This window comes from Dermacentor albipictus, chromosome 7, assembly GCF_038994185.2.
Source record: "Dermacentor albipictus isolate Rhodes 1998 colony chromosome 7, USDA_Dalb.pri_finalv2, whole genome shotgun sequence".
Classification (NCBI taxonomy): domain Eukaryota; kingdom Metazoa; phylum Arthropoda; class Arachnida; order Ixodida; family Ixodidae; genus Dermacentor; species Dermacentor albipictus.
In genome coordinates this window covers 90,160,132-90,185,628 of record NC_091827.1, presented here as the reverse complement: position 1 = coordinate 90,185,628, position 25,497 = coordinate 90,160,132, and the positions used below count along the sequence as shown (strand labels likewise).

General features: G+C 47.7%; 1 protein-coding gene and 1 long non-coding RNA gene across 2 annotated transcripts in view; one reads left to right on the top strand and one right to left on the bottom strand.

The window, feature by feature from the left end:
• LOC135916755 (uncharacterized) overlaps positions 1-25,497 on the bottom strand; it is a 218,629-nt gene that overhangs the window by 28,844 nt on the left and 164,288 nt on the right. The gene's annotated exons all lie outside the window — the stretch shown is intronic.
• Positions 349-12,237, top strand: LOC135908731 (protein toll-like). The gene is made up of 3 exons (XM_065440582.2): positions 349-412; positions 4,244-4,568; positions 9,747-12,237. The coding sequence occupies exons 1-3, from the start codon at positions 349-351 to the stop codon at positions 10,042-10,044; spliced, it is 687 nt and encodes a 228-aa protein (XP_065296654.2). The 3' UTR covers positions 10,045-12,237.

The following is a 25,497-nucleotide window of genomic DNA, read 5'->3' as shown; positions in this document are numbered from 1 at the left end:
CTCACCCAGAACAACATCAGTCATACGGACACCATAGCAAGATCCACGTTGCCAAAATTGAAGGAACTCGCCCTCGGACAGAATTGCATAGAAGTTATTACCAAGTTTTCATACCGTAAATCTCGAATTAGACGTGTCGACTTGAGCAATAACGCCGTGACCGATATAATGCCGGGAGCTTTCAAGCTACTCGACCAGCTGACCAAGCTAGACCTAAAAAATAATAGCATTTCGTTCTTAAATGACTCCTATTTTGCACATGATTCGATTCTGGAACACATAGATGTTTCTATGAACAGGCTAACGACGCTTTCAAAGGCATTCAATCGGACGCGAAAGATTGAGGTAATGAAGCTATCGTTCAACCAGATTCTGGACATCAGCGATGCCTTCAGCGAACTGACAGAGCTCCGTGAGCTCTACCTGAGGGGCAATTTAATTTCAAGCATTGAGGATCGCACGTTTCAAGGCAACATTCGCCTAATACACATAGATTTGGATTCAAACAAGATCAGGTGGATTGCGAAGCACGCATTTGAAGGCCTTTTGTCTTTAAAAAGATTGCACCTGGACAGAAACCTACTGCTTTCCCTCAACGGTTCAGTAAGAAATCTGCCCCAATTGCAATATCTGGGTGCTGCGTTTAACGAGATATCGAGCTTGGAAAAACGGGAGTTTGGCAATAACAGCGCTTTGACTGCCATTTATCTCGAGGCGAACAACATCACCAACGTGGAAGCGGCTTTCATCGGTGTGACCGGCCTGCTTTCCTTGAACCTAGCCAAGAATCAAGTGGAGCTCCTCCGAAGAAGTTATTTTGCGCTGGAAATCTCGGGCGCTCTGGCTGTGACTATTTACAGTTACGTACCTCCTTTCATTTCTTTGATCCTTTCCCTGAATATAGCTCACATTGTTCAACTAAACAATGCTTGGCTCTGTTACACCGTCAAACAATTCCTGTACTATTCCTCGTAACACTTATTCTGCGGTCCCTGCGCTGCTGCGCGTTGATTATCAACCGGATCTTTGCGCCTCGAGTAAGCCGCGCATGCACAAAACGTTATGGAACGGAGCGATAGCAATCCGTGCATTTACCTAGCCCACTTTGCCAAATTTTCTTACTAGGATCTTTAGCGACCGACCAATATATCGGAGAAGGAGGTGCCAAGGGTCGATACATAGGCGACAGGCAGTTGTAGAACTTGAGCCATATGAGCATTCTTGAACGCTGTGTTTGTGTGATGTTTCGCTTTGATCCCCATGCCTTGATCTTGAATAAATTCATTCTGCCCCCGTGTTCTTACTATGTCCTCTTTGCTTCGATAACTTCTACGCAGCCGTATCACTGATGTCGGCATTTGGACACGCCATATTAGTTTGTATTTTCACACTTTTGAGTTTGCGTTCATCAGAAAATAATCTTAGTACAGTGAGGGTTGTGTTCTTTGCCCTACTTCACTGGGCTGTTGTGGACTCAGAAGTCGCAACTTGCATTCGGCTGCTATCCGTCCGCCAAGCGGACTGCACTCTACTAAGCAGCAAACCAGTTGGCAGTGCACCGCTATTAGAAAAGGTTGAACAGGTATTTCAGCAACAATGCAACCGATCAAATAACGTGTAAATTTTTATGCAACGTTGTGGCCAAAATAAGCGGTCTCATCTATACGGATACAGCGTCTAGTTAAGGTTTATCTCTAAAATGCTACAATGTTTGGTTTGTGACCGGTTTTTTGGTAGTTTGTGAAGTGGTGCTTGTTAGTCGTAACAGAACCCAAAAGCGTGCGCGGACAGATATTCATCGCGGCTAGACTCTTTCAGACAATACACATAATATATGGCCTAATGTGACAGTTAAACACAGGAGTTCAATGGCTTACAATCACTCAAGTGCGCACGCTGATATAGAGAGATTGCAACTTCACGACAGACTACTACAGCCTGCCTAGTTATGCGCCAAACTGTTACAGGAAATGAGAAGCGCTTTGTTTATATGCGTCTGCTGATTCGTTTGTAACCACGTAGCGTTCGCTTACGAAGCGACGTTTGGAAGTTGGAACTCCTTTCCTGTTTCTGATTCTCTCCTGATTTCTCTTCTCTAGACAACCCTTTGATCTGCGACTGTAGGCTGGCTTGGCTTATGAAAGAGGATACTGAGATTTGGGCAAGAGGAATGGCAACGTGCGTGCAACCATGGTGGCTAAAAGGAAAGCAACTGCGCGAATTAGCGCAGGAAGATTTCTTCAGGTGGGAGGATGGATGCGAGCCTGGATGTCATTGCAGATGCAATGATGAATCTCTCGGTAGGCGAGAAATTGATGTGAACTGCTCGTCGGCGACTATCGGCAGGATTCCGAACGTGTTGCCGGACGGCACCATACGACTGGACCTGAGCGGAAACGAACTGCGATACTTGGACGGCACTGTCAAAAAAGCAGCTCCTCATCTCGAAGTGCTGTCGCTAAACAACAATGCCTTGTCTGGTCTAAACGTGTCCTCTATTCCAGAGAAAGTGCATTCCCTCGACTTACGCGGCAATAAGCTGAAGCGTCTACCGTACTCGCTGGTGACACAACTGAACCTCAGCTCCATCTGGCTGTCTGGCAACCGCTATGCCTGCGATTGCGTGGACTACAGGTTTAGACAGTGGATTCAAGCTCATGGCAACGTGGTGAGAACTTTGACATAGTGACTAATGCTACTTGGTATCTGCCATATGAGGTTTTTACTAGGATGCTGAAAAGTCTCTCCAGCGGCATAAATATTATTCTATAAAGTGGGGATCTGGCTTAGGATTTGATTTGTAGACTAAATTGTTCTACTGGTACACCTCTTTCTTCTAGCTGTGTTCATCATTATCGCTATTGCAGTTTTAGCAGTTCTTCGTGGGAGTTTATCGAATATTTTTAGGTACGGATAAGAGAAAATAGGGTTTGCAATATGCCACCTGAAATATTAAGTAATATATGTTTTTTCAAATTGATGCAGTGGATTCTGATGCGGTTGTAACCTTGCGCTTATCTTCGATAGGTTCGGGATGCCAGAAACATCATTTGTGCAAGAAACTCCAACCATCTCGTGTCTCAAAAGAAATTCGTTACTTTGGGAGAGAAAGACCTCTGCCCGCCCGCGATACCAAGAGGAGTGGTGTACCTCCTGCTCGTTTTCGGTAAGTGATTTATGAGCACCTAGAATGTTTCGAGCTTCGTGTAGTCGGGTAACGCGGTGAGCGAAGTGATCTTAAAAATCCCAGCAACCTGGTGAAATGGATGTAATTTATTCGTTATGCTTGTTTTCTAATTGCTATGTTGGAAACTGAACGGGAGTATTTCAATGCCCGATGGTGGCCGTACGATGTTAGCGTCAATTGCACCCTTGCGGGAGCAGTTGTGTGGGAGGCTTTAAAGTGCGGCAGGATCTTCTCAAAGGATCACAACATGAAAGTGGACGGATGCGAAGACGGGGGACCGCCGGTTGGGCACATACTGCCAAAGGTGCTGACCGCGCGCTCTCACTAGAACAGTGAAAACGTAGTTTGTTGAATAAAATGAACGTCAATTTTATTATCTAAGGTATAATTATACAATATGCACTCAAAGCACCAGAACTATGAATCAGCAGGCAAGAAGCCTATACTCCTGGAAAGCATCGACTGGATTTTGGGCAAACAAGAGGATACACGTGCCCAAGCGCTTACTGAAGAGGCCTCTCAAAGTTGCAGGTAGCTCCGCGGTGAATGCGTGAATACCGAGGGTTGACAGCAAATACAAAATAAGAGACTGGTATCTACTCGGTTTCGCAAGTACGTGGCGGTAACTTGCGGATGCATTCTGAGGGCGAACTTTACATTCTCTGATCAATGATTTTCGGTGATGGTTTGTTTAGCTCAGCTTTCAATACATGTGCGTTGTCTGCAACTGGATCAGGATTTTCTACACCTTGGCTAAGGCAGCTTCGCATTGTCACTCATGGGAGTCGAGAAGAGGCGCATCAACTTAAGCGCTCTGCGTATAACAGTCACCAGGGAATCCCCACGTATAGGGTAGCGCTATTGGTGCACAGGAGTAGAGCAACTGCGTCGTTGTCTCAATGAGGCAAAATGAGCGAAAAACTTTCATGAAATAATGCCATTGTATGTTTCAATCGGAGAAATATTCAGACAGGCGTCGATGTTTGTTGACGTAAGAAGCGGACAACATGTACATTCATGGCCCTGAATTGATACGTGGCTTTGGCTGGCGAACAGGTCTCCTGGCGATCATATTGGCGCTGTTTGCCGCTTATCTACGCTACAAGCAGGTGCTGAAGATGTGGCTACGTGGTCGTGGTGTGTGTGGTTTGGCGTGGGGCGCCGCGGAGGACGAGCTGGACACGGATAAGCTGTTTGATGTGTTCGTGTCGTTCAGCAGCAAAGACGCCGACTGGATACACGAAAAAATCATTCCGGGACTGGAGGCGAATGGCTTCTCCTGCTGCACTTACGAGCGCAATTTCAAGGGCGGCTTCCTTCTGCAGGACATCATTCACGATGCTGTGGCGCGCTCACGGCGGACACTTCTTGTTCTCACGCAGTAAGTAGTTACTCTTTCACGTGCAGCTGACAACAGTGGATGTTAGGGTAAACCTTTGGTGATTGTCTGAGATGGAACTCTCCTTTTCGTTGTGACAAAAGTGAATATACTTGGTAGACACACTTGTGCGATGTTGGTGACGAACTCTAGCGTACGACGAAGCATGTATGCTGTCGTGTGGACATGGTGTTTGTATTATTATAGCAAACGCTTATTTAATTATAATTATTTCAAGACAGCTGGGCATCCCAATTTTCGTGCTCTATTGCTCACTTCTCGCATTCATGATAATGTGGGAGTTTGATTGTTAAACCTCGCACCATGATTAGGCATCGTACGCCTCAATTTTAGAATATTGTGTCATTCTGCCTTTGCTACAGGGGGTAATTTCCCATACACCAGCAATAGGCCAGCTCGCGTAATGTGAAATCTCAGTTCCAATTCCTATAGCTGATCGACTGTCTTGTTTATTCAGTATATAATTGCATAACAGACAAAACAGCGCCAGGTAGCAGGCCTTAGCCAGAGTAGCGGCCAACCAGCAAGTGACGGCAATGAGATGATATCCCGGCTCAAAAACTACCTTGACTAGATACGTGCAGACGCGTAGCGCAGCGGTACACTTACTATGTGCACCAGCTAACATGGAGCATGCTAAGCAAGTCTAGTTTGATCGGTTTTCTGCTCCGATGAAATTAAATACATTGTTACCCAAGTCCTGTAGAGGCCAACAATAGTGTTTGCGTTGTTCTTAATAAAATAGGTAGTACTGACTATATCCGAAAGCTTTCCGTTATTCATTCACAGTCGCAATGTCGATGCAAGGTTGTGTATTGCACATATGCAGACACGAGTTTCCGTAGTACTCGACGCGTAGCCATGTGCGAACGTCTTTTTTATCCCGTTTAAGCAAAGCCTCACAGAAAGGGCAAGCAGGTCACCTGAACATTGTTCAGTGCTACCCTTCACGTTGGAAACAGATGAAACATTTAAAGACAGGGACAGAGAAAAGACATGAGTGTAGGCCAATCGAACGCACTATGCAAGGTTTGGCACTCATGCCTGTTACCTTCAAGCAGTGTAAAAGAGCTCATATGGCTTTCTGGGCTTAAACGCCGTCGGGTCAGTTACGCGCGACCTTCGCTTCGAATAACCATGAAGAAGTTGTCGCGGCCAATGGCTTTTGTGGAAGGTGGCTTTCCTTTAAGCCCTGAAAACAGAGCTGCACTTAACGGAGTAGCCAGTTGCAAACAACTGACAGCGATCATTGCAAACGCGCTCCACAAACCTTCTACTGACATGTAGCCACGAAGTTAAGAGTTACAACCTGACTTATTATTTAGTACTTACTACTTTATTAATGAGACCAAGACATACAGGTAGCCCTTAAAGTCGCAAAGGTAGTATCATCGTCACTGAAGGCTTTATCGTCACAGAAATTAGCAGCGGAAATCTGCGTTCATAGGCGAACACAAATAGCGGAAAGTGACAAGACGCTGTGTGGCACGTACTCCAGGGTGCGATAATGAGTGTAGTAAGTCAAAAACTTACTGCCAAATGCACGGTCTAGGACGACCCGTGGAAATGTCGCGTATCACTGGGGAATTGCAGCCGGCCAGTAAGATATCTTCCAAGCGCACAGAATCGGTGGCAGTCTGGAGTACTTGAAGTCCACTGTCTGTGCGGTAAGTGGTAGCGCGGCGGTCGAAGTCAATACCAGCACGATTTACTTGGCTTGCATTTATATGGATCCGTGACAGAGCGTCCACAAGGGATTATCGGCAACATTGATATGCCGAATATTTGTAGTCAATTCGGAGATATATGCAAGGTGGCGATTTCCGCTGGGACTGTGCGAGGAACTGTTAGGGGTAATAGCATAAACGTGCGGTTTGGGGCCGGTGAGCATAATGAACTGACGCCCTTCAAGGCTGTGACGTGAGCGGAGTACTACGAGGTACAGTCCTCGCAATTCGCGATCTAAGGTGCTGTACCGGGTTTCTTGCCGCGTCAATATATAGGATGCCATGTCTTGCCTACCAGACGTTGAAACATGGGGCTAACACGTATGTCAGTAAAGTAGGAGTATCAAGGGCGTTCTCAGCAGAGAGAAAATGAGATTCAGCAGCAGTAGTCCATGATGTAGGCCTGCTTGCACGTGGTGTGCCAGACAGTAGACTGCGCAAAAGCTGGAAAATTGAAGCACAACGAGGAGTGAAACGGCGAAAGTAATTGGTGAGGCCGCGAAATGCGCGTAATTGCTTGGTGAAAGGCCGACGTGGAGAATCTTTAATGGCTCCAACACGGGATGGGACAGGTTCTATGTTGTGCTCGTCTACTCTATGGCCTCGGAAATTGATAGAAGCAACACCACACTCTCTGCTCGAGATGTATACGACCAGGCCATATTGATGGAGGTGTTAAAACAACTTACGTAGGTAAGATTCGTGTTCCTCAGCAGAGCGACTGAATACAAGAATGTCGTCTAAATAGACCAAGCCACAAGTAAGGCCACGGAGTACTTGATCGAAGAACCGCTGAAATGTTTGAGTGACATTAAGGAGGCCGAATGGCATGTAAAAAGGTAATAATTTGGGTTTTAGGAATGTCAAAAGGCTCGACAGGAATCTGATGGGAGGCTTTTACTTGATCCACCTTACTAAAGAAGTAGCAACAATTAAGTGATGCGTTGGAATCGTTGATGCGGGGTATAAGATACCTACCGGGATCATCACTTTGTTTAAGGCGCGTTAATCGCCACACGGCCGCCAACCACCCGTGTTCTCGGGCACCGTATGTAATACAGATGACAGTAATGGGATTGATAATACAGATGAAAGTAGATGGAATGACACAAATTTCCGCACCAGTATCTACAAGATAGCAAACTTTCGTCAAACGCTCAGTGACGTAGAAGAGACAGCTTGATGTAGGGCCAGCAGCGCTAATCGTCATCAGTGAGTGGCCCGACCTTTTCCAGGAAAGCTGCAAGGCTCACGGCGTTGCTGTGCGCGACTGCCATATCTGGCGTGATTCCAACAAATAAAGAGAGACAGAGCGCGTTACACGTTTTCTTCATGCGAGTGATGCAATTGCTGATGTTATTTGCACGAAATCTTAAGGCAGCCAACTGGTCAATTATCTCCTCTACTTGAAGAACAAGGAGCGTGCTTGAACTGTCGGGTTCGTCAAAGTGCTACAGTAACTAGGGTTGTGTCGCATCGGGTGCATTACAACGGTCAACAGTGGATGTCACAGGATAGAAAGAATCCATAATCGGGTCTGCCATTATTGCTAAGGCCTCGGCAGTCGTGGTAGTAGGTGAGGCACGCAAAACCATGCGTACCTGGTTCGGTAGACGCTGGAAGAAGAGCTCCTGAAGAATTTTTCAGTCTGCTGATGTCGGGCTGGTTCCTAGGAGTTGTGTCACGCGGCGAAACAGCTCAGTCAGTTTTCTTTCACCAAGTTCCTCCGATGAGAGGAGCTGTTGAATCCGTTGCTATTCAGGGTGGCGCAGTGATCATCGTACGGAGGAGCTAGCAAAATGTCGCGGACTGCAGTGATCGAGTTAAGCGCAGTCACGGCATTTTCGTACATGGCCCCTGGAGATCTGACTCGGTGATGGCGAAACTGTACACCGATGTGGACGAACCAGAGTTCACGGTCCGAGGGCCAGAAATCAGGAAGTTTCAGTCTGGCGACGGAAGACCTTCCATTTCACTCCAGACGCCATATACCGGCGGCCATTTCCATCACGTCGAGAAGAAAATTGGTAAACGTATACTGTGTGATGTGGTATCACGTCCGGGTCACCAACATATAGGAACAGAAGGCCCACAAAGGATTGCCCTTTATATGTCAAGTGAGTACGTTTATGTGCGGCTACCACCTTAGCGCCTATATGCCTGATGGTGCTAGTCCAGTCTCTTGCTTCTTCCATCGCGGTGATCTATGAGTACTATCCACAACACTTTATCGACATGGCTCATTTTAGCTGGGACACCATGTATCACAGACGGCGGGCGAGGATAATAGGAAATATCAAGGATCTCGAATGTCAGCTGGCACCACATGATGCAAAATGACAATGAATACAAGGACAGCCCAGGAAAAATGAACAGTTTCCGAAAATTGAAATGTAGAAATGATGAGATAAAAGGAAATTGCCCATGAAAAGGCAATTGGAAGCATGTGGGACGCAAAGCCACATTGCTTGCATTATGTATTCGATCCTCTATCCTCGAGCAACCGCGGCCGCCATGCTGCCATCCTGAATTCAGGGGCGTCTGTACATACTAGACTTATGCAGGAAATCTGAGCGGCATAGTTACAGCGAGGGTAGCGTATGCGGAACGTCCTCTGAACAGCAGGCGCCCCGTAATACTTGTCCTGAAGCGCAGGCGACTGGCCAATGTAACTTCTTATGCTATTTTTGGCATAAATGCTGCCGAAACCAAGAGCCTCGCCTTTCAATGAACCATAAGAATAGGAGATATCGAGAGGTGCAATCTTTTAGTTAGTATCAATCACAAGAATTGCGCAAGATATCAAGGGAACGAAAACACCGGCCCACAGTGCGGTTCTTCAGGTGCACTGGCCTGAGTGACAGTTTCTGGTTCTACTGTGCAGCAAGGCTCATCCACTCTTTCCCTTTTTCCCAATGGTAGGTAGCAACAGGAAGGCTTGTCTTTCTGACCCGAAAGGCTTTCCTCCAATTCGTTTCTCTTTTCCTTAACTCATTTAGGCAAAGTTACTTGCGGTTATTAGATTGACTGGAATTCTGCGAAATGAAATACATATTTAATTCCATCAGACTCCATTCCATTAGTTTGATTCCAATGCACAGGGAGTCATTGCTCCATCATCGCTGTTTGCCAGTGGTCTGATAACAAAGCCACAGCCCATAAATATCAGGCCCTGTTTCCACTGATATTCCTTCACCTTACTCATTGGCCGATGTTAGGGTTTCGGTGACTTGCGATAGAGACTGCGTTATGTATTCTTGCCCGCATTCCATTGGGACTTGTGTAAAGATGTACATGTGACATGTTGTCGTCAAGATGAGCGACGCTTTCTAGATGTGTTTGCGCATGCTTGCTGCTGGTCATTTTAATGTTATAGTGCAGTAAATAGTGAAAACGAATTTGAGAAATTAATGGCTTGCATCCGGTGTCGCAGGAACTTCTTGGCGAGTGACTGGTGCCGCTTAGAGTTCCGGTTGGCACACCAGCGTGCTCTGCTGGACAACGTCAATCGGCTTGTCATTGTCCTTGTGGACGAGCTATTGCCTGGTACACTTGATGAAGACCTGCGGCTGTACGTGCGTGCAGCGAACTACCTGCGTTGGGGTGAGCCGAACTTCTGGGACAGGCTGCTGCACTCTCTTCCCACGAAACAAGCTGAAAGAAAGCTCATCATCGAGGGAGTGTCATCGCAGCTTCCCGCAAACAGCACTGGCGACATCGAGCTTCAATAGCTTTTTAAATGCAACCATAGAATTAAGAAAAAGGGCAGAAGGAATCCCCGCCCAGAACAAAGTGAGGCAGCGTCATTTTTATCATCGCGAATAGTTATCAGCCAAAGTCATCAGCACCGCGCATCTGCATGTCACACGAGCCATGACACACGTGCTTTCGTTCTGGATCCAGCTAGCCGCCGCCGCCGCTAAGTATTCAGCCTTCGCCATTTTTCTGATGCAAATTTAGGGTTTCGCGTAGCTTCAGCCGCCGTCATGAATTCCTACTATAGTGACCAAATATAATGCGCCGTTCTCTTAGCAGACCGCTGCCATGAATCCGCCGCAGTTCTTCCCGCCGCTTCCGCTGTTTCAGTTTAGTGGTCTGCTCGAACAGATCGACGTCATCGTGGAGCTGAAAGGGGTCAGTGCATAAGCGATGAAACGTGTCATCCTTGAGAACGCCCTAGCGTGCAAGATACATAAAGTTTTCGTCGACCCGTGCGCCAGCCCATGGCCCTACGACGATCTGCGCCCTGCGGTGCTGGACTATTACGGATCCCGGTACCTCCCGCTTCCAGAGCTCGACCATGGGGTACCACATCTGCCGCCACCAACTCCTTCGGCGTCCATCGCCTCAGGTCTAGAACCAACCACCTCTCTTCTTCCGCCGTGGCACCACGTTGAGCCGCACCGGTTTCCATTGGCTAATGCCGTGTTGATGGAGACATGCGCTACCCCGGAGGCCTTGGCCCCTGCCTCTCACGCACCGCGTCCGTTGTAAAAGCCCGCGCACCCTTTTTACATCCGGGGTACTTCTAATGACAGGTTCCTGCCATGTATGCGACTTTCTTGCCACCGTTGATGGTCCGTGATACCGCAGTCCCAGAGTCAGCTCCTGTGCCGCCGTTGCTTATGCCTACAGTCATGCTTCTGCCTACACACCACCCGAGATCCAACACTACTGGACGATGTGGCAGCGACTAAGGTTGCGCTGGTGCCATCGAAGTGACCCTCGCATCGCCCTTCTAGCGCTGCCATGGTCTGGTACCCCTCCACTAAAAAGAACAGTGTGCCCTACTGTGCAATAGTGTCGTGTGTGCAACCACAGGCATGGATAGATTGCGCCTGTGCTTGTGCCACTTTACTTCTTCTGCCCCTATGTACGGCTCGGTCCACTTCAGACCAGCATGTCGGCTTTGCCAGATCGTGCAAAGAGCGTGCCTTTGTCACTGCCCTCTTGCACTACGCTAATTTCACATCCGACTCCCAGAGGATCCACAACCTGAACCACTGCGAACACGTTGACGAATCGAATTGACAACCAGCCTTGTACATCCGCCATTTCAGCTTTATGTAGACTTCAGCTCTGTGGGGGAAGCCATCTGTAGCGTCATCTGTATCATCCCGACAACTCATCTGCCACATAACAAGCGCGACAGACTTGCCGTATATATTTGGGCGTTTTCGCTATTAAGCATGAGGATGCGGGATCAAACTTCGGCGCCAGCAGCTACGTTTCGATGGCGGCGGAATGGAAAAGCTCTCGTGTACCGTCATAGGCTGCGGGGAAAAGATCCCCGGTGGTCAAGCAGTCCCTCACTTCAGAGTGCCTCATAACCATAATGTGGCATCAGCACGTAAAACCCGGAATTTTATTAATCAGCGCCGTGTGTCTGCATGTGGCGCGAGAAACGTGAAACACGCTCTCGTTCTCGACCGGGCTGATCGCAGCAGCCGCCGCTGCGCTCTCGGCCTTCAACTTTGTTCCGAAATAAATTCAGTGACGAGGGCATGCCTCCTCGGCCACCATCGACATCCCGCGGTAGCGGTGACAGTGGAGAACCAGAGCCGGTTTTTACACAGCTGCTCAGCGAGTCAGCTTCCAACATGTCGCCTGGCTTTCGCCCAGCGACCGATTTTCCACCCCATCTGTCCGCACCGTTTGATGGGCCAGCGTCGAGTATGAGCCATGGAAAAACTTTTCATTCGCCCCGACTACATGTCAGCCATGTTATGAGTGGACATTATATATAGTCCACGTTCTCTCTTTATTATTACTTTCTGCAGTCGCTCGTAAAATCAGCAATCTGCTTGTCCTCGCTCTGTGGGTCTGTTGGCGTTGCAGCTCTCTACACAGGAAATAAGGAATCGTGGTTATGTCCACCCGATCACAATTTTTTTAGGTGGACAAATTATTATGCACTCAACGGATTACGCAGTCCTTTAGATGTGGAGATTGTGTCCGAAGGAAAAGGAGGAATAGATAAGTTATCGTCGTCAATGCTTATTAAAAATTTATATGGGTCAGTCTAATTAATGACCTGCATTCTAATATTTTAGGTTGAAGACCTCAGAAGGCGCAAGACGCACATTTTCGCCGAACTAGGCTCAGCAGGACCGACGCGAAATACGTTGCGTGCTTAATTAAGTCCACATACTGGTTCGTATGCTGAGTCTTTAAACTTTGAGACCGACGTACAGACTCAATTGAATGTGAAAGGAACAAGAATGGAAACAAAGCTTCCAGTTTATTTCACCTTTTATTTTTAACCGCAAGAAAAAATAGAACAAGCACTCATACATTCGCCCGATAGCACCTTAAAAATTGCGTTTTTCTCTGTGTAATTCAAATGTTGCTATACTTTGGGATTTTGCGTACGAATGTTCGCTTAGTTGTATGCTAATTTGCAGTGTGTTGTGGTAGTTCACTTTTCTAATTTGCAACACTCAAATTGCTATCCATTACCTACGAAATAAATAAATGCCGTCTTTGCTTGTATAAGTTGTCAACCAAAAGCTATTTATTACCATATAGAATTGCGATTGTCACATCATTTGTGTGTAGTGTGGATGGATGTCTCTTGTTTGCTTCTTTTTAATGAGTGTTCCTGCACTTGTCCTGTGCTGCTGTTTGGTGTGGCTGTTCTCGTGCTTCGAAAAATTTCAGGTCGCTTTTCCTGGCTTTTCGTTCCGCTGCCCCTGTGCAAGTATTGTCACGAGAATAAATAAACTTCAATCCTGCACCTCCTATGCGGCTAGTGCTGTTAATTTTTATATACGCAATCTCTCGAGGCTGCACTGCACTTGCGGAGCGATTCGAGTTTACAGCTGCGGAGCATCGTTGGTGCGTGGAAGCACTCGATCCATGTTGCACGGGGACAAAATGCTGCAGATTTTTAAGGTGCGCTTACAAGTTGGCTTGCATAATAAGCACCGGCCACCAGTGCACGGGCATAATCGCTACCTAATGCCATGGTGAATAAAAGCATATTGCTGGTAGCGTCGGTTGTATACCATGCAATTTGTAGAAGGGGGAATAGCCAGCACTTTCGAGACGGGAGGTGCTGTAAGTAAAGGTACTGTAATGTAGACAAAAGTCACAGTCATGGTGGTTGGCTGAAAAAGAATTCTGATAGCATGTCTATAAGGGTTCGACTCAAGTGCTCAGTGAAGGCTTTCGTTTGTAGATAGTAGGAAGTTGTGAGTGTACGCTGTATAGAGGACACCCATGATGCCATAAATTAATTTAGACAAAAACGCACGCCCATGCTCTGTGAGTGTTTGACATGGAGCACTTTGCATGCAGATAACATCATGTAGGAGAAAGCCCGCTTCATAAGTTGTGCAACTGGTAGGAAAAGCGCGTGTTATCGCGTTTTGGGTCGCAAATGTTTCAGTGACAGCAACGGACTTATTCTCCGATGTGTAATATACCTGTTTAGTACGATGTGTTTGTATTATGTCTTATGTATGTAAGGCGACATAATTAAATGTTTCCGCAGGGATGCCGAGCGGCTGCGAGCAACCATCGGGGAGCGTGGATGTGTTCTTCTGAAGTTATTAGCATATGCCACAAGCGGTGACGTAACTTGGTATAGAATGCGTAAGACACGGGTAGAAAAAACAGCGCCGTACTTTAGGTTCGGAAGACGCCGAGGTGTCCCTGTCACGCAGCTGGTGCGTCGTGTAGTTATCTTAGACCAGCTGAACGGAGGTGCTTAAGAATTACAAGTACAATGGCAGAACCTTGAATGAAAATGAAGATGGTACAAAGTACCGTCGCGGAGATCCAAGAGTCGTATAGTAGTATCGGCCGGAGAGCGTTCGAAGCATCGTTGAGTAATTCGATGGATGTGCCAAGACATTGCTCCTCGGCGATAGAGAGGAGATGGGTCACAGAGAAACCGCAGGCAGCACTCTGAGTATTAGAAGTGTCACAGTCATCAAAAGAGTAACGCGACAAACTGTCATCGTATCACTGTCATCGTTTAACTACCCTCGTCTTATAAATCTGACTTTACAAGTCAGACTTGTAAACCGCTGTGTACGAAAACCCTTGGAGCTTTAAAGCAAATCGACCCATTCGGCCCATACAGTCCTTTAGGGATGAAATCTAGCAGAGCGTAATGGTCAATGACGACGGAGATAGGTCGACCATAAAGGTAGGATCGGAACTTCGCAACCGCACAGCCAACAATAAGGCTTTCCCGTTCTGTAAGTAAACAGCTGCGCTCCACTTTGAATAGGAGGCGCCTGGCATAAGCAATTGCACGATCCTGGCGACGCTGAACCATATCTGTAGAAGCGCCATGGTCGAAGTAGGCGAGAACGGGTGGTGAGGTGAGAAGTGTGACTAGGAGAAAGAAGGCGGCAGCTTCTGAAATACCTGAAGAGAACGATACACCCTGTGGCCAACTCGACAATTCGCTTTTGACCTAGCAGACACTTTCGGTCAACGGGTATGGGGCCACTAGGTATGGGCCTTAACGGAGAACTGCGTAACTGAGTACATAATATTGGTACTTGCCCATTTCTGGCCAGTCCCATCGAATGCTGTGCCAATGTGACATGAGAGTACGAAACAACCGCGTCGATCACTGCAGCTTGTTTTGATAGCCATTACAACGAAGGTGCCAGCTAAAGCACCCCAGGATACTAGGGACCGACAATCGGCTACACTGTTTAAAGTGAGGCGCATTGATTGCAACAAGATATGCTGCGTCGTTGGCATCAGTCGGCATTATGGAAGCACCGGGATCGGCAATTGGTGCATCTGCTGATGGTGGTGGTGATGGTGAATTGTAGCAACAGGCGGGTTTAGCCTGGCGATCAAGGCCGGTGATTGCTCCGCCCGAGCGTCTCTTACAATAGCGCTGAAGGGTTTCACCATATCTCCATCAAGCGAGTCTCTCTTAAGAATTCCATAAAGGGACGTGAAGTTTCTTGGCTGGCTATAATTGAACCCTCGGGAAATATAAGGTGGTGCAGGCATGCGGAAGGTTCTTATTTGCAGATTCTTCGGGAGAGCGTCCCTTTCATCCTAGAATTTCTGGCAGGACTACAAAAAGTGCTGAATGTCTCCTGTCTCGGTGCATGCCGTACAGTTCGGAGAAATGATCCACCGCGCCCTAAATAACCAGGCCGGTGTACTTGCAGATCCTGTCATTCGATATAGGAGTGTGACTTCCTCTCAGTGAAATCTGTTGGTTACTCAGGGCATATGCGGTGGAACCCAAAGCGACCCAAAATGATTTCGAATGTTAGATTCTTTCAGCTGATTGCTCTTTGGAGCCTTGACTTTGGGAGGATGATAGAGCGCCGCATATGCAAGCGCATCAGCTTTTTCGTTGCCAGAAATAGCAATGTGAGTGGGAATTCACTGAACCTTTACTGTAAAGTCCTTGTTGTTGAGTTCTTTCACGATGGTTAGTGATTGCGTGGGAACTTGAGAGGATGGCCGACAATGGTATAGTTGTTGCAACGCGGCCTTTGAGTCTGTAAGGACAAGCACATTCTGCAGAGGCAAAGTCTTTAGTTTGCGCAGAGCAGAAGCCATTGCTACGCCTTCCACAACTCTCGACGAGGCTATGCAGTCCAGACGGCCAGACAACGTATATCTTAGAGACGGGATATAGAATGCAGCTGCGCAGCGGTCTTCGTCTGCTATGACAGACCCATTTTTGTGTACTTGCAGGTGATTCGAGTAAGTTGTGTTCAAATGCTCCAGGACTAGTGTCTTGGCTTCTGCAGATGGAATGCAGCTTTTTGACTGCAATCGTGGTACACTTGAGTTGCATGTGATGTGCTCGAATGTCCAGGGTTGTTCTGTCCTTTTCCTCTGTCTCGAGCAGCGCAATCCTAAGACGCGAAGCATGTTCGGTGGCGCATAAAAATGTGAGCGCGGCCTGTTACCTCTACGCCGTAACAGGGCTTTTCCGGGCGTGGACTCACTCAATCGTAGTAACTGGATCATGAGAGCCTGGAAAGCCTGAACTCGCAGAGGGCATGACTCAGCTTCGTAGAGAACTTTCCTTTTTGATGCTGGCTGAGGGACTCCAAGGCAAAGTCAAATACCTTTTCTGTAGATGGCTTCTAAGCGCTCGTATTGGCTATCTGAGGGTCACACCAGAGGTAGCTGATACAGGATCTGACTGGTAACCAACGCTGTATGTAGCCGTAGCATCGACGTCGGGTGGTTGCCCCAACATATGCCCGCGACTCGCTTGAGCACATGTAGCCTGGATGACGATGACACGACAACGTGGTCGACACCGCAGCGCCAGAGTAGCCTGCAGTCTAAGGTAACGCCAAGAAATCGGACGCTTAGACGCTTCCAAAACCCAGTCGTGCACGATGGTAGTTTTCGACCCTGCTCGAATATCATGTGAGACACGCCATCTTCTCCATTAGCTTCGCTGCACAGGAGGTCAGCGATACCGGTCTGTATGAGTCCAGACCTGCAGGAGTCTTTCCCGGCTTCAGAAGCGGTACCGCCCATGCTACCTTTCATAAATGTGGGATATCCCCGCTGGTCCACACTTGGTTAAAAGTGCCAGCAAATCACGTCGTCTTTCAACCACTAGGTTAGTCAGCATCTGATTACTGATAAGGTCAGGTCCCACCGCACAGCGATCTCGGAGGCTGCTCATAGCTATTTCCAACTCTCTGAGTGTGGAAGGAGCATCTTTTAGAGACGACGATAGCAGTGGAGGCGGGTTGATTGTGCCGGCTGACCTGCCGGAAAAGTGTACATCAGCAAAGAAATTCGCAAGACAAGCGACCGTCTTGCCTAACTTCAATGCTAGAGCTTAAAATGCCTTGTTTGGTCGAAAATCTCCAGCAAGGTTATTAACGACCCCCCACCATATCCTTGGAACTGGCGTGAAGACTGATAGGCTTGCACAATATGTTGCCTATTGATCTCTTCTTAGTTTCCTTCTGTAACGTCGAATCACTGCCTTAATCCTGTTATGTATAATCTTCATTGGTGGGTCGCCCTTCGTCCTCTACGGGCGACAACGCTCTTCTACGGGCAGCGCATAGATTTTTGAGCTTTAGATCCGGAGCGCGGAAGTGGTCGGGTAGCTTCAGCTCATGGGTAGCTAATCTCTTGCTACGTAGCATGGCCGCGAACTGGTCTCCAGGTTATTCGCTTAGGCCGCCCCTGTACGTATCTCAATGCGTCACAGGACAGGATCTTCGGCCGTTGGTTCTATATTCAGCAATCTTAACGAAGACAGGAAAATGGTCGCTGCCCATTCTATCTTTACTCGTCGTTGACGATGTGAGGATGTCCATTAAGTGTAATGTCAAGTCAATGACACTTTAAGAGGCCGGTGGTGGAAAAAACGTTGGCTGTTTGTCATTTGCCACGCGGAGTCCCTCGATGTATAAAGCACTAACAATTTACTTCTTACATGCATCAATCGCCTTGTCGCCCGAGAGAGTATGGTGTGCCGTAAAGTCCCCACATATAATCCTCGGAGCTGGGCAGCGGTTGCAGAGGTCTCTTATGATTTCTCCCATCGAGACCTTAAGGCGAGAGTTCACATATACGGAGGCCACGCTGAGGATTCGGTTTCCCAGCCGCATTTGTACAGCAGTAACTTCCAAAGCACTGCTGCCAAAGTCTTTAACGGGTAGAACGTAAAGTAGTATTTCACGTCTGACTTATAGCATGGCGCTTCCGTTCGCAAATGTCGGAATACTTTGGTTCCTATGCGTGACATAACCGGCAATTGATCTGGAACTTGGAAGACCAGCCTCGGACAGGGTCAGTATTGGCACAGGCATGTTGCGTAACAAAAGCGACAGTTCTGGTAAATAGCACGCAAAACCCGCACAGTTCCATTCCATAATAAGTGGCACCATTGGGCGTGATGGTGAACATTGTGTCCTGACCCCATCAATATTGCCAAGTGCTTTAAGACGATGCAAAGTTTAGACTGACTGACTCGAGAGCCAGGACTGCTTCGAGCATGTCCTTCATGCTCGAAGCTGAGTGCTTAGTTGGATCACTAAGCACGTGACATTGAGTATGTACCATTCATCAGTGAAACTCTTTCACGGCAAATTGGGTCACCAGGTAAGTGCCACTTTGTATGTGCTACTGTTGAGCTAACTTCGTTGATGCGAACTTGAGTAGAAGCGCATTAGCCACTGGGAATGCGCCACCCTTCAACGTTGAGGCCAATTTGAGTTGCTGTGTATGGGTCAGTGGTTATGTGCCGTCTCTGATAATAATCATTACATAAGAAATTGCGGCAAAACCCATCTCATGGTGACTGTCGAAGGTTTGTCACTCTGATGCAATCACGCTGTCGTCATTCAATCGTGATAATGGTGTTGTTGTCGTGCCGTTCTTGTCATTGTGGCCTCGTAACATAGACCATAGTGATCAGGGTGTCTTGGTAGTGCCATTGTCGTTATTCTCGCTTCGTCTTTCGTGGTCTTGCCAGCATTGTCACTGCAGCTTTGTCATCCGACTCTTTTCATGCCATTGTCGTCCCGGCATCGCAATCGTACAGTACAAGTTTCGTGTAACAGTCATCGTCGCGCCATTGTGATCATACACTCGTTGCCACCCAGTTGTCCTCATGCCGTCACTATGCCATCGTCGTCACTGCATTGTCATCATATGCGTGATCATGCATCATCACTGCGTCGTAATGGTTTCATTGTCTTACTGTCATCGGGATCCCTTCGCGGTCGTGCCGTTGTCGTCATAAAATTGCAGTCAAGTCATCATCGTCACGTCGTCTCCATAAAGCTTTCGTGACATTCATTGTCACGTACGCCATTCTAATGATAGACTCGTCGTCATCCCATTATCCTCATCGGGTTGTCCCGCAAATTCGTCACTGCATCGTCATGGCACCATCGTCACGATGCATTCGTTGTCATACCATCGTCGACATCTTGTCGCGGCCGTCCTGCCGTCATCATTGTAACTTCTACATACAAATCTCGTCAGGCCGTTGTCGACAGACCAGTGTCTTCCTGCTATCGTCGTCATGCTGTCGTTTCCACGTAGTGATCCCTTCAGTATTGTCTGCCCGTTGTCGTCAAGCCGTCGACGTCATTCCACTATCGTCCACCTACGGACTTAATCCCTAATTCATCATTTTATCGTAATCCTTCTGTAGTCGTTCAATCGTGATGATGCCGCTATCTCCATGTCATCGCCGTCATTTCGGCTTCATCTCGTATACGCTATTGCGCAACCTTAGTCATAGCGTTGTCGTCATGTGGTGTTGGTCATGCCATAATCGTCATTCCCGCTCCTTTATCCGGCTTCATCATACCATCGTAATCTTGGCATCATGATCCCTCCATCTTAGTCATCCGACTCTCGTCATTCCTTTTCTATCATGCCATCGTTTTCATGCAGGTTTCGCGTTGAGGTGTTGTTCACGTCAATTAGATCATATGCTCGTTGTTATCGCGTTTTCTTCATGCTGTTTACATGTCATCGTCTTCATGCATTCGTTGTCATACCTTCGCAGGAATCCCATAATGATTCAATCAAATCAGCGTGACTTGCCCATTAGGGTCTCGTCACGCCATCGTCATGACATTGCGGTCATGCCATCGTCGACGCACAATTTGCGGCGATTTATCGACGTCATTCCTAGTTCGTAAGTTTATCGTAATCATGCTGCCGTCATTCAACCTAGGTTATGCCGTCATTGTAATATCAGCATCGTCATTGCATCATCGTCCCCCGTGCGCTATCATACATCCTGTGTTGTACAGTTGTCGCTATGTAGTGTTGGTCGTGCCATCGTCCTCATTCCCGCTTATTTATAGATAGTTGTCCTCTCGTTTTCCTCATGTAGTCATAGTCACTGAGTCGTTGATATTCTATGGCTATAATTTCGTAATCTGCATCTCATTGTTTTAATGCCGTCGTCGTTATATGCCTTTGTCATTCGATCAACATCATTCCTTCGTCATTCCATCATCGCTGGTCGGCGTCATCCAGCCATCGTCGCTCCTCCGTGCTGATGAGAGGCCTTGTCAAGCAAAGTTGGGCTACACCGCAGTATGTCGGATATGGCCGAACCAACGAAACTCTTTGAATTACAACTACTCGTCTTAGAAATATGCGACTTCAGGAAGCTTGTTTGTCGCTACGATGTTCGATTGGTATTCTCATAACACACGACAGTTATCATGAGATTATTTCTGGCGTATGTTGATTAACGTATACTGTTTGTTACACATGGTTTATGCAACCTTGCCTGTCAAGTGTAAGTAAGTGTAAGTGTCAAGTGTAATCAAGTGTAGTACATAACTATGTGTGATACTAATAATAAACTATTTCTTCCAGGCTATTGTCCTAATAACAGTTCAATAGAACTGTGACCTCCAAAAAATACTGACGGGTTCACACGTTCTCGAAACGCTCCTCGTTTGCAGATATCAGTAACGTAGTCACCAATGTTAACCGCACGCTATACAGGTGACCTCGCGGAAGATTCCTTTTCTTTCCTTCATATGTTACGCTACCATCATAGAGGACGTTAGTTTTTGGTAAAATGTAGTATGTCTAATACGTCAACGGTTATGCTTCGCACGATCTGAATTCTGCAACGCTTACCGGATAACTTTAACGCATGTAGTATAAAGTGGAACATTTGGTTTTGAATGATTACAGCTCTACACCGCTGCAGTGGTGCATTTGATAGGACGCCCGCAACGGCTTCGGGAGGTGGTTGGTTCGAAACCCGCCGACGGACACTCGCTGGAAAAGGGTGCACACGTCCCCGGTACCCCGCGCCCGGTTGTGTACGGGGTTTGTGAACGTCTGGTGGAGGTGACGAGGATTACTGCTGGCCCCTGAAGGGCTAACTAGTTTCGAATCACAGCCCAGAAAGGTGGTATTACACTTGAAGCAAGTGCACGTGTGTCTTAGCTCCCTTCGAATTACAGCTCTACAGCCAGCGTGACGTTGAGGCGGACATCTAAGCAATTTGTACGCTTTGCGCCTGTTATAGGGGCTTTCGCTCTTACTTCATTTCACAAATTATACTTCCATGATTCCTTGATGGATCCAACCTGCTTCCCCCAACGTACTATTGGCGTCAAAGGAAACGTGAACAGTGCAGGGCATAACAGAAGGTATAGCGCGCGCCGTCCAGTTATAAACATCGACAGGCGCGCCCATCCGGTTTGTCGGCACTGCGCGATGATGCTTCCCGTGTGCGGTGATATTTTAGTTTCTGTTCTGTGGTTCTCCTTTACTTGAAAGCGATAAAAGATGACGACGTCGCAATGATGATGACGCAAACTGTACCCCGAGCACCGCTATTCGCGTTGCATTTGGCGCCGATAGCACTCACGGTTTCACCGTACTGGGCGATAATACTCGCCCTGCACTGGGATAGTTTAGTTTGTTTTACAGCGAAGCGGTATTTGGCTAGGTACAGATGAAAAGTGTGTCTGTGCTCAATAGCCGTGTTCAACGGCAAATAAATAAAAGGTCGTTCAACTGCATTATCGGGATTTTATCTATCCCGGTGGTCACTCTGAATATTATAATCTTATCGACCGTGTTATGACACATGACCTTCATGGCTATATATGATACGTGGGATGGCGGCGCTCTTCGCTCCCATTGGAGGGTCGAAAAGTATAATAAAACGCAATAGTGCAGGTGCATAATTTACACCAGGTGGCACGCCATATAGCAATTGCACAGGTAGCGGTACAAGATACATAGCGCAGCATTGAGGAAGGAAAAGACTAAGGAGACTTTAAAAGAATCCTAGAAAGAAGAACATGTGTCGCATACCTGATTCAATCAAGCAGGCTAGGTAACTGCTGGTGACCGTCCCGCGTCAAAGCTGATGTCAATAAATCATCAGGGCAATTCTCATCACCATCATTTGCATGGCTCGTGCCACTTGTCGAGCGATGGGAGATGCGTGCCCTGTAGCGTCGATATATGCTCACTTCGCATTGCTGTTGGACATTTTTATACCAGATGGCACGCCATGTAGCAGTTTATTGGCAGCGGTACAAGGTAGTAGAGGAGGCTCGAGTAAGAAAAATAATATTAAGGAGATGTACACAAAAATGACAGATCGAAAAATACGTACACTAGGCTCTAATAAATCAAGCTGGCTAGGTGACTATTTGTCACCGCCCGTTTGAATGGAACTCCAATAAATAAAGACCATCATCATTAACATCGTGTCCTACCACTTGTCACGCGATGTTAGATGCGCGCCGCGTAGCGTCGACGCGTGCGCAGTTTGCATTGCAGTTGCATAATATTACACCAGGCGGCACGCCATGCAGCAGTTGTATAGTGCTCATCGGTGGGGACTCAAATATGGGTAGGTGCAGAAGGACTATAATGGAGCGTGTAAACGGTGATAAGCGGGTAGTAGTCGGGGCGTTCCTAGGCCGGTCAATGGACAGCAGTGCTGAGAGAGACAAAAAGCGAACTTTCTAAGAATGTTGCAGAGATCAATTTGGTAGTAGTAGCGGCGGGGCTAAATGATGTCCTGAATGGCGAAGCTGCAAAAGTAGTGGAAAGATTAGCGGAGGGAAATAGCCGAGGGAAATAATAATGCTGGAGCGTGGTGGGATGCTCACTTGATCTTCGAGCACACTCAAAGCGTGGTGATTATGCGAGCTCTGCGGCGGTAACGCTTAACCTTCCGACAGCGTTATCGATTTCGACTTCAGGTCGATGACTGCGCCATGTTGGTTCAGGAAGTCCATGATGAGAATAAGGTCTCGTGAACACTGTTGGAGGATAACGAAGGTGGCAGGGTAGGCCCGGTCATTAATGGTAATTCTTGCTGTGCAGATTCCAGTCGCCGTAATGAGGTGTCCTCCAGCGGTACGAATTTGGGGGTCTTCCCATGCAGTCTTAACCTTCTTCAAGTGGGCGGCGATGGGTCCACTTATGATGGAGTAGTCGGCTCCTGTATCTACTAAGGCGGTGACTGTGTCGCCATCGAGAAGCACGTTGAGGTTGGTTGTTCTTTGTCTTGCGTTGCAGTTAGGCCTTGGCGTCAGATCACGGCTGCGTCGTGTTGAACTGAAGCTGGAACGTCGCGTCGTCAGGTCATCTTTCGTCGGCATATTCTATGCTTCTATACTTCGTCGAGATGGCGAACTGTCGTTGTTATGTCGTCGAGATTGTCTCTTCGGTGTCCTAGTCGGCGGCGGAGGATCTTCGTCAGTTCGACGAACAGCAATCGCACATCTTTCGGTTGAAGCTTTTAGTTTTCTGGATATGGGCTCACAGGGCGGCCCCGGGCTGGGCCAGTGTATGGAGGGCACTGCGGCGACAGGTAGCGGCCTGGTGTTGGTGAACGGGATGATCGTCGAGAGCTCCTCTGAGTAGCGGCGAGGTAGTCGGTGATATCGCGAGGGCGTTCACCTTGCCGCGGGCGCGGAGAGTTGGCGGCGAACCCTCGTATTCCCATTTCGCGGTATTGCATTCGGCGGTAGATATGTCCGGCTTTCCTACAGTGATAGCACAGCGGGCAGCGGGCGATGATCGGGGGCGCGCCAAATGTCCGTCTTCCTTGCGTAGCATTAGGCGATGTGTGGGCGTTCTGGAGGCGGCGTGGTGGACAACGGAATTACGGCGTTACAAGACCCTCGCGCGGACGCGGAGGGAGATCTTGACGACAGACGACGGTGGCGCAGGTCATCGCTTCCGGCACAGGAAGCGACGATTGGGGCTGCGCTTTGGTAACGCCCAGTGACGGTCGAAGTTCGTCCTTGACGATGTCAGTGACTGAGTTTGCGATGAAGAAAACAACTCGCACAGTTCTTCCCGCACAATGGCCCTGATGGTCTCTTGGAGATCACCGTAGCCCAGTGCTTGGATGACGCATTGCGGCGTGAGCACTCGGCAGTTATATTGCGTAATGGCATTTCCAGAGTTTTCTCAATCGTCGTTGCCTCTGTCAGGAAGTCAGCAACGGTCTTCGGCGGGTTTCAGGTCAGTCCGGCAAAAAGTTACTTTGAATGAATGAATCAATTACGGTAAAGAGGCCTTAAAAATAGTCGCTGTAAAGTGCGTGAAATCTGTATAATAAGATTATGGCGATGGTGTATGACGTGCGCTCTGAACATTAAGATGCATTTAAAAAGTATGATACGATGTGTAGAAATACATCAGGTTATAACATTGGCTAGAACACTACTGCCTCCTTAGAGCCCTTGAAACACAAAGGTCGTGAGGCATGTGCTATGCAACAAAATTATCGCACCTCCTCTGGAACGAAGATGCTATATGAGTTAATGGGCTTATTAACATGTAGGACAACGTCATTTAAGAAATTGAGGACTATCTTGATGTTAAAAAGCGGTTCTCTGCCAAGAAACTTAGCCGGGTGAAGAGGAATGTAGTAACGGTATGCAAGAGGAAAATGTTTCTTTCTCTCCGCTTCGGCTTTCCGGCAATCCAGGAGGACGCGGAAGACGGTAAGCCTCTCCCCGCATCTACCACAGGTTGGATGGTCATTTCCGGCGAGGAGAAAATTATGGGTGTCGAATGTGTGTCCTAATCTGAGACGACAGAATAGGACATCTGTTCGGCGTGATTTTGTTACAGAGGGCTAGAATCCTAACTGTGGCTTTATCAAGTGTAGCTTATAATTTGTTTCCGCGTCCCACTGGCGTTGCCAGTGGTTCCGTAGTTTTCTTCGTAAGAGAGGCTTCAGATCAGTAGCAGGGACCGCAGCAGAAAGGTAGCTTGCGTTGTAATTGATCTGGCCATTTGGTCTGCTAGAACATTTCCCTCAGTGCCTGTGTAGCCAGGTATCCAGCATATAATGACATGAGGGTTAGATATGTATGTGCTACACAGAACGGAGTAGAGCTCAACAAGTACAGGGTTCTTGTGTTTAGAGAGTGAATTCAGGGCTTTTACGACGCTTAGAGAGTCTGTATATATGACTTTTCCGAAGTTTTCATATCATTATATGCTTCACTGTCGACAATAGTGCATGGGCTTCTGCCACAAATATACTAGTTTCCGGGTGCAGTGCGCCGGTTTCTGAGAAAGATAGGCCGGTGACTGTGTAAGAAACCCCTGCATCCGACTTGGAAGCGTCTGTGTAAAACTCAGTGCGAGAGTACTTATACTGGAGTTCTAAAATATGCATTTTAATATGTGCCTCTGGCGCATGTTTCCTGACATCTATAAACGACATATCA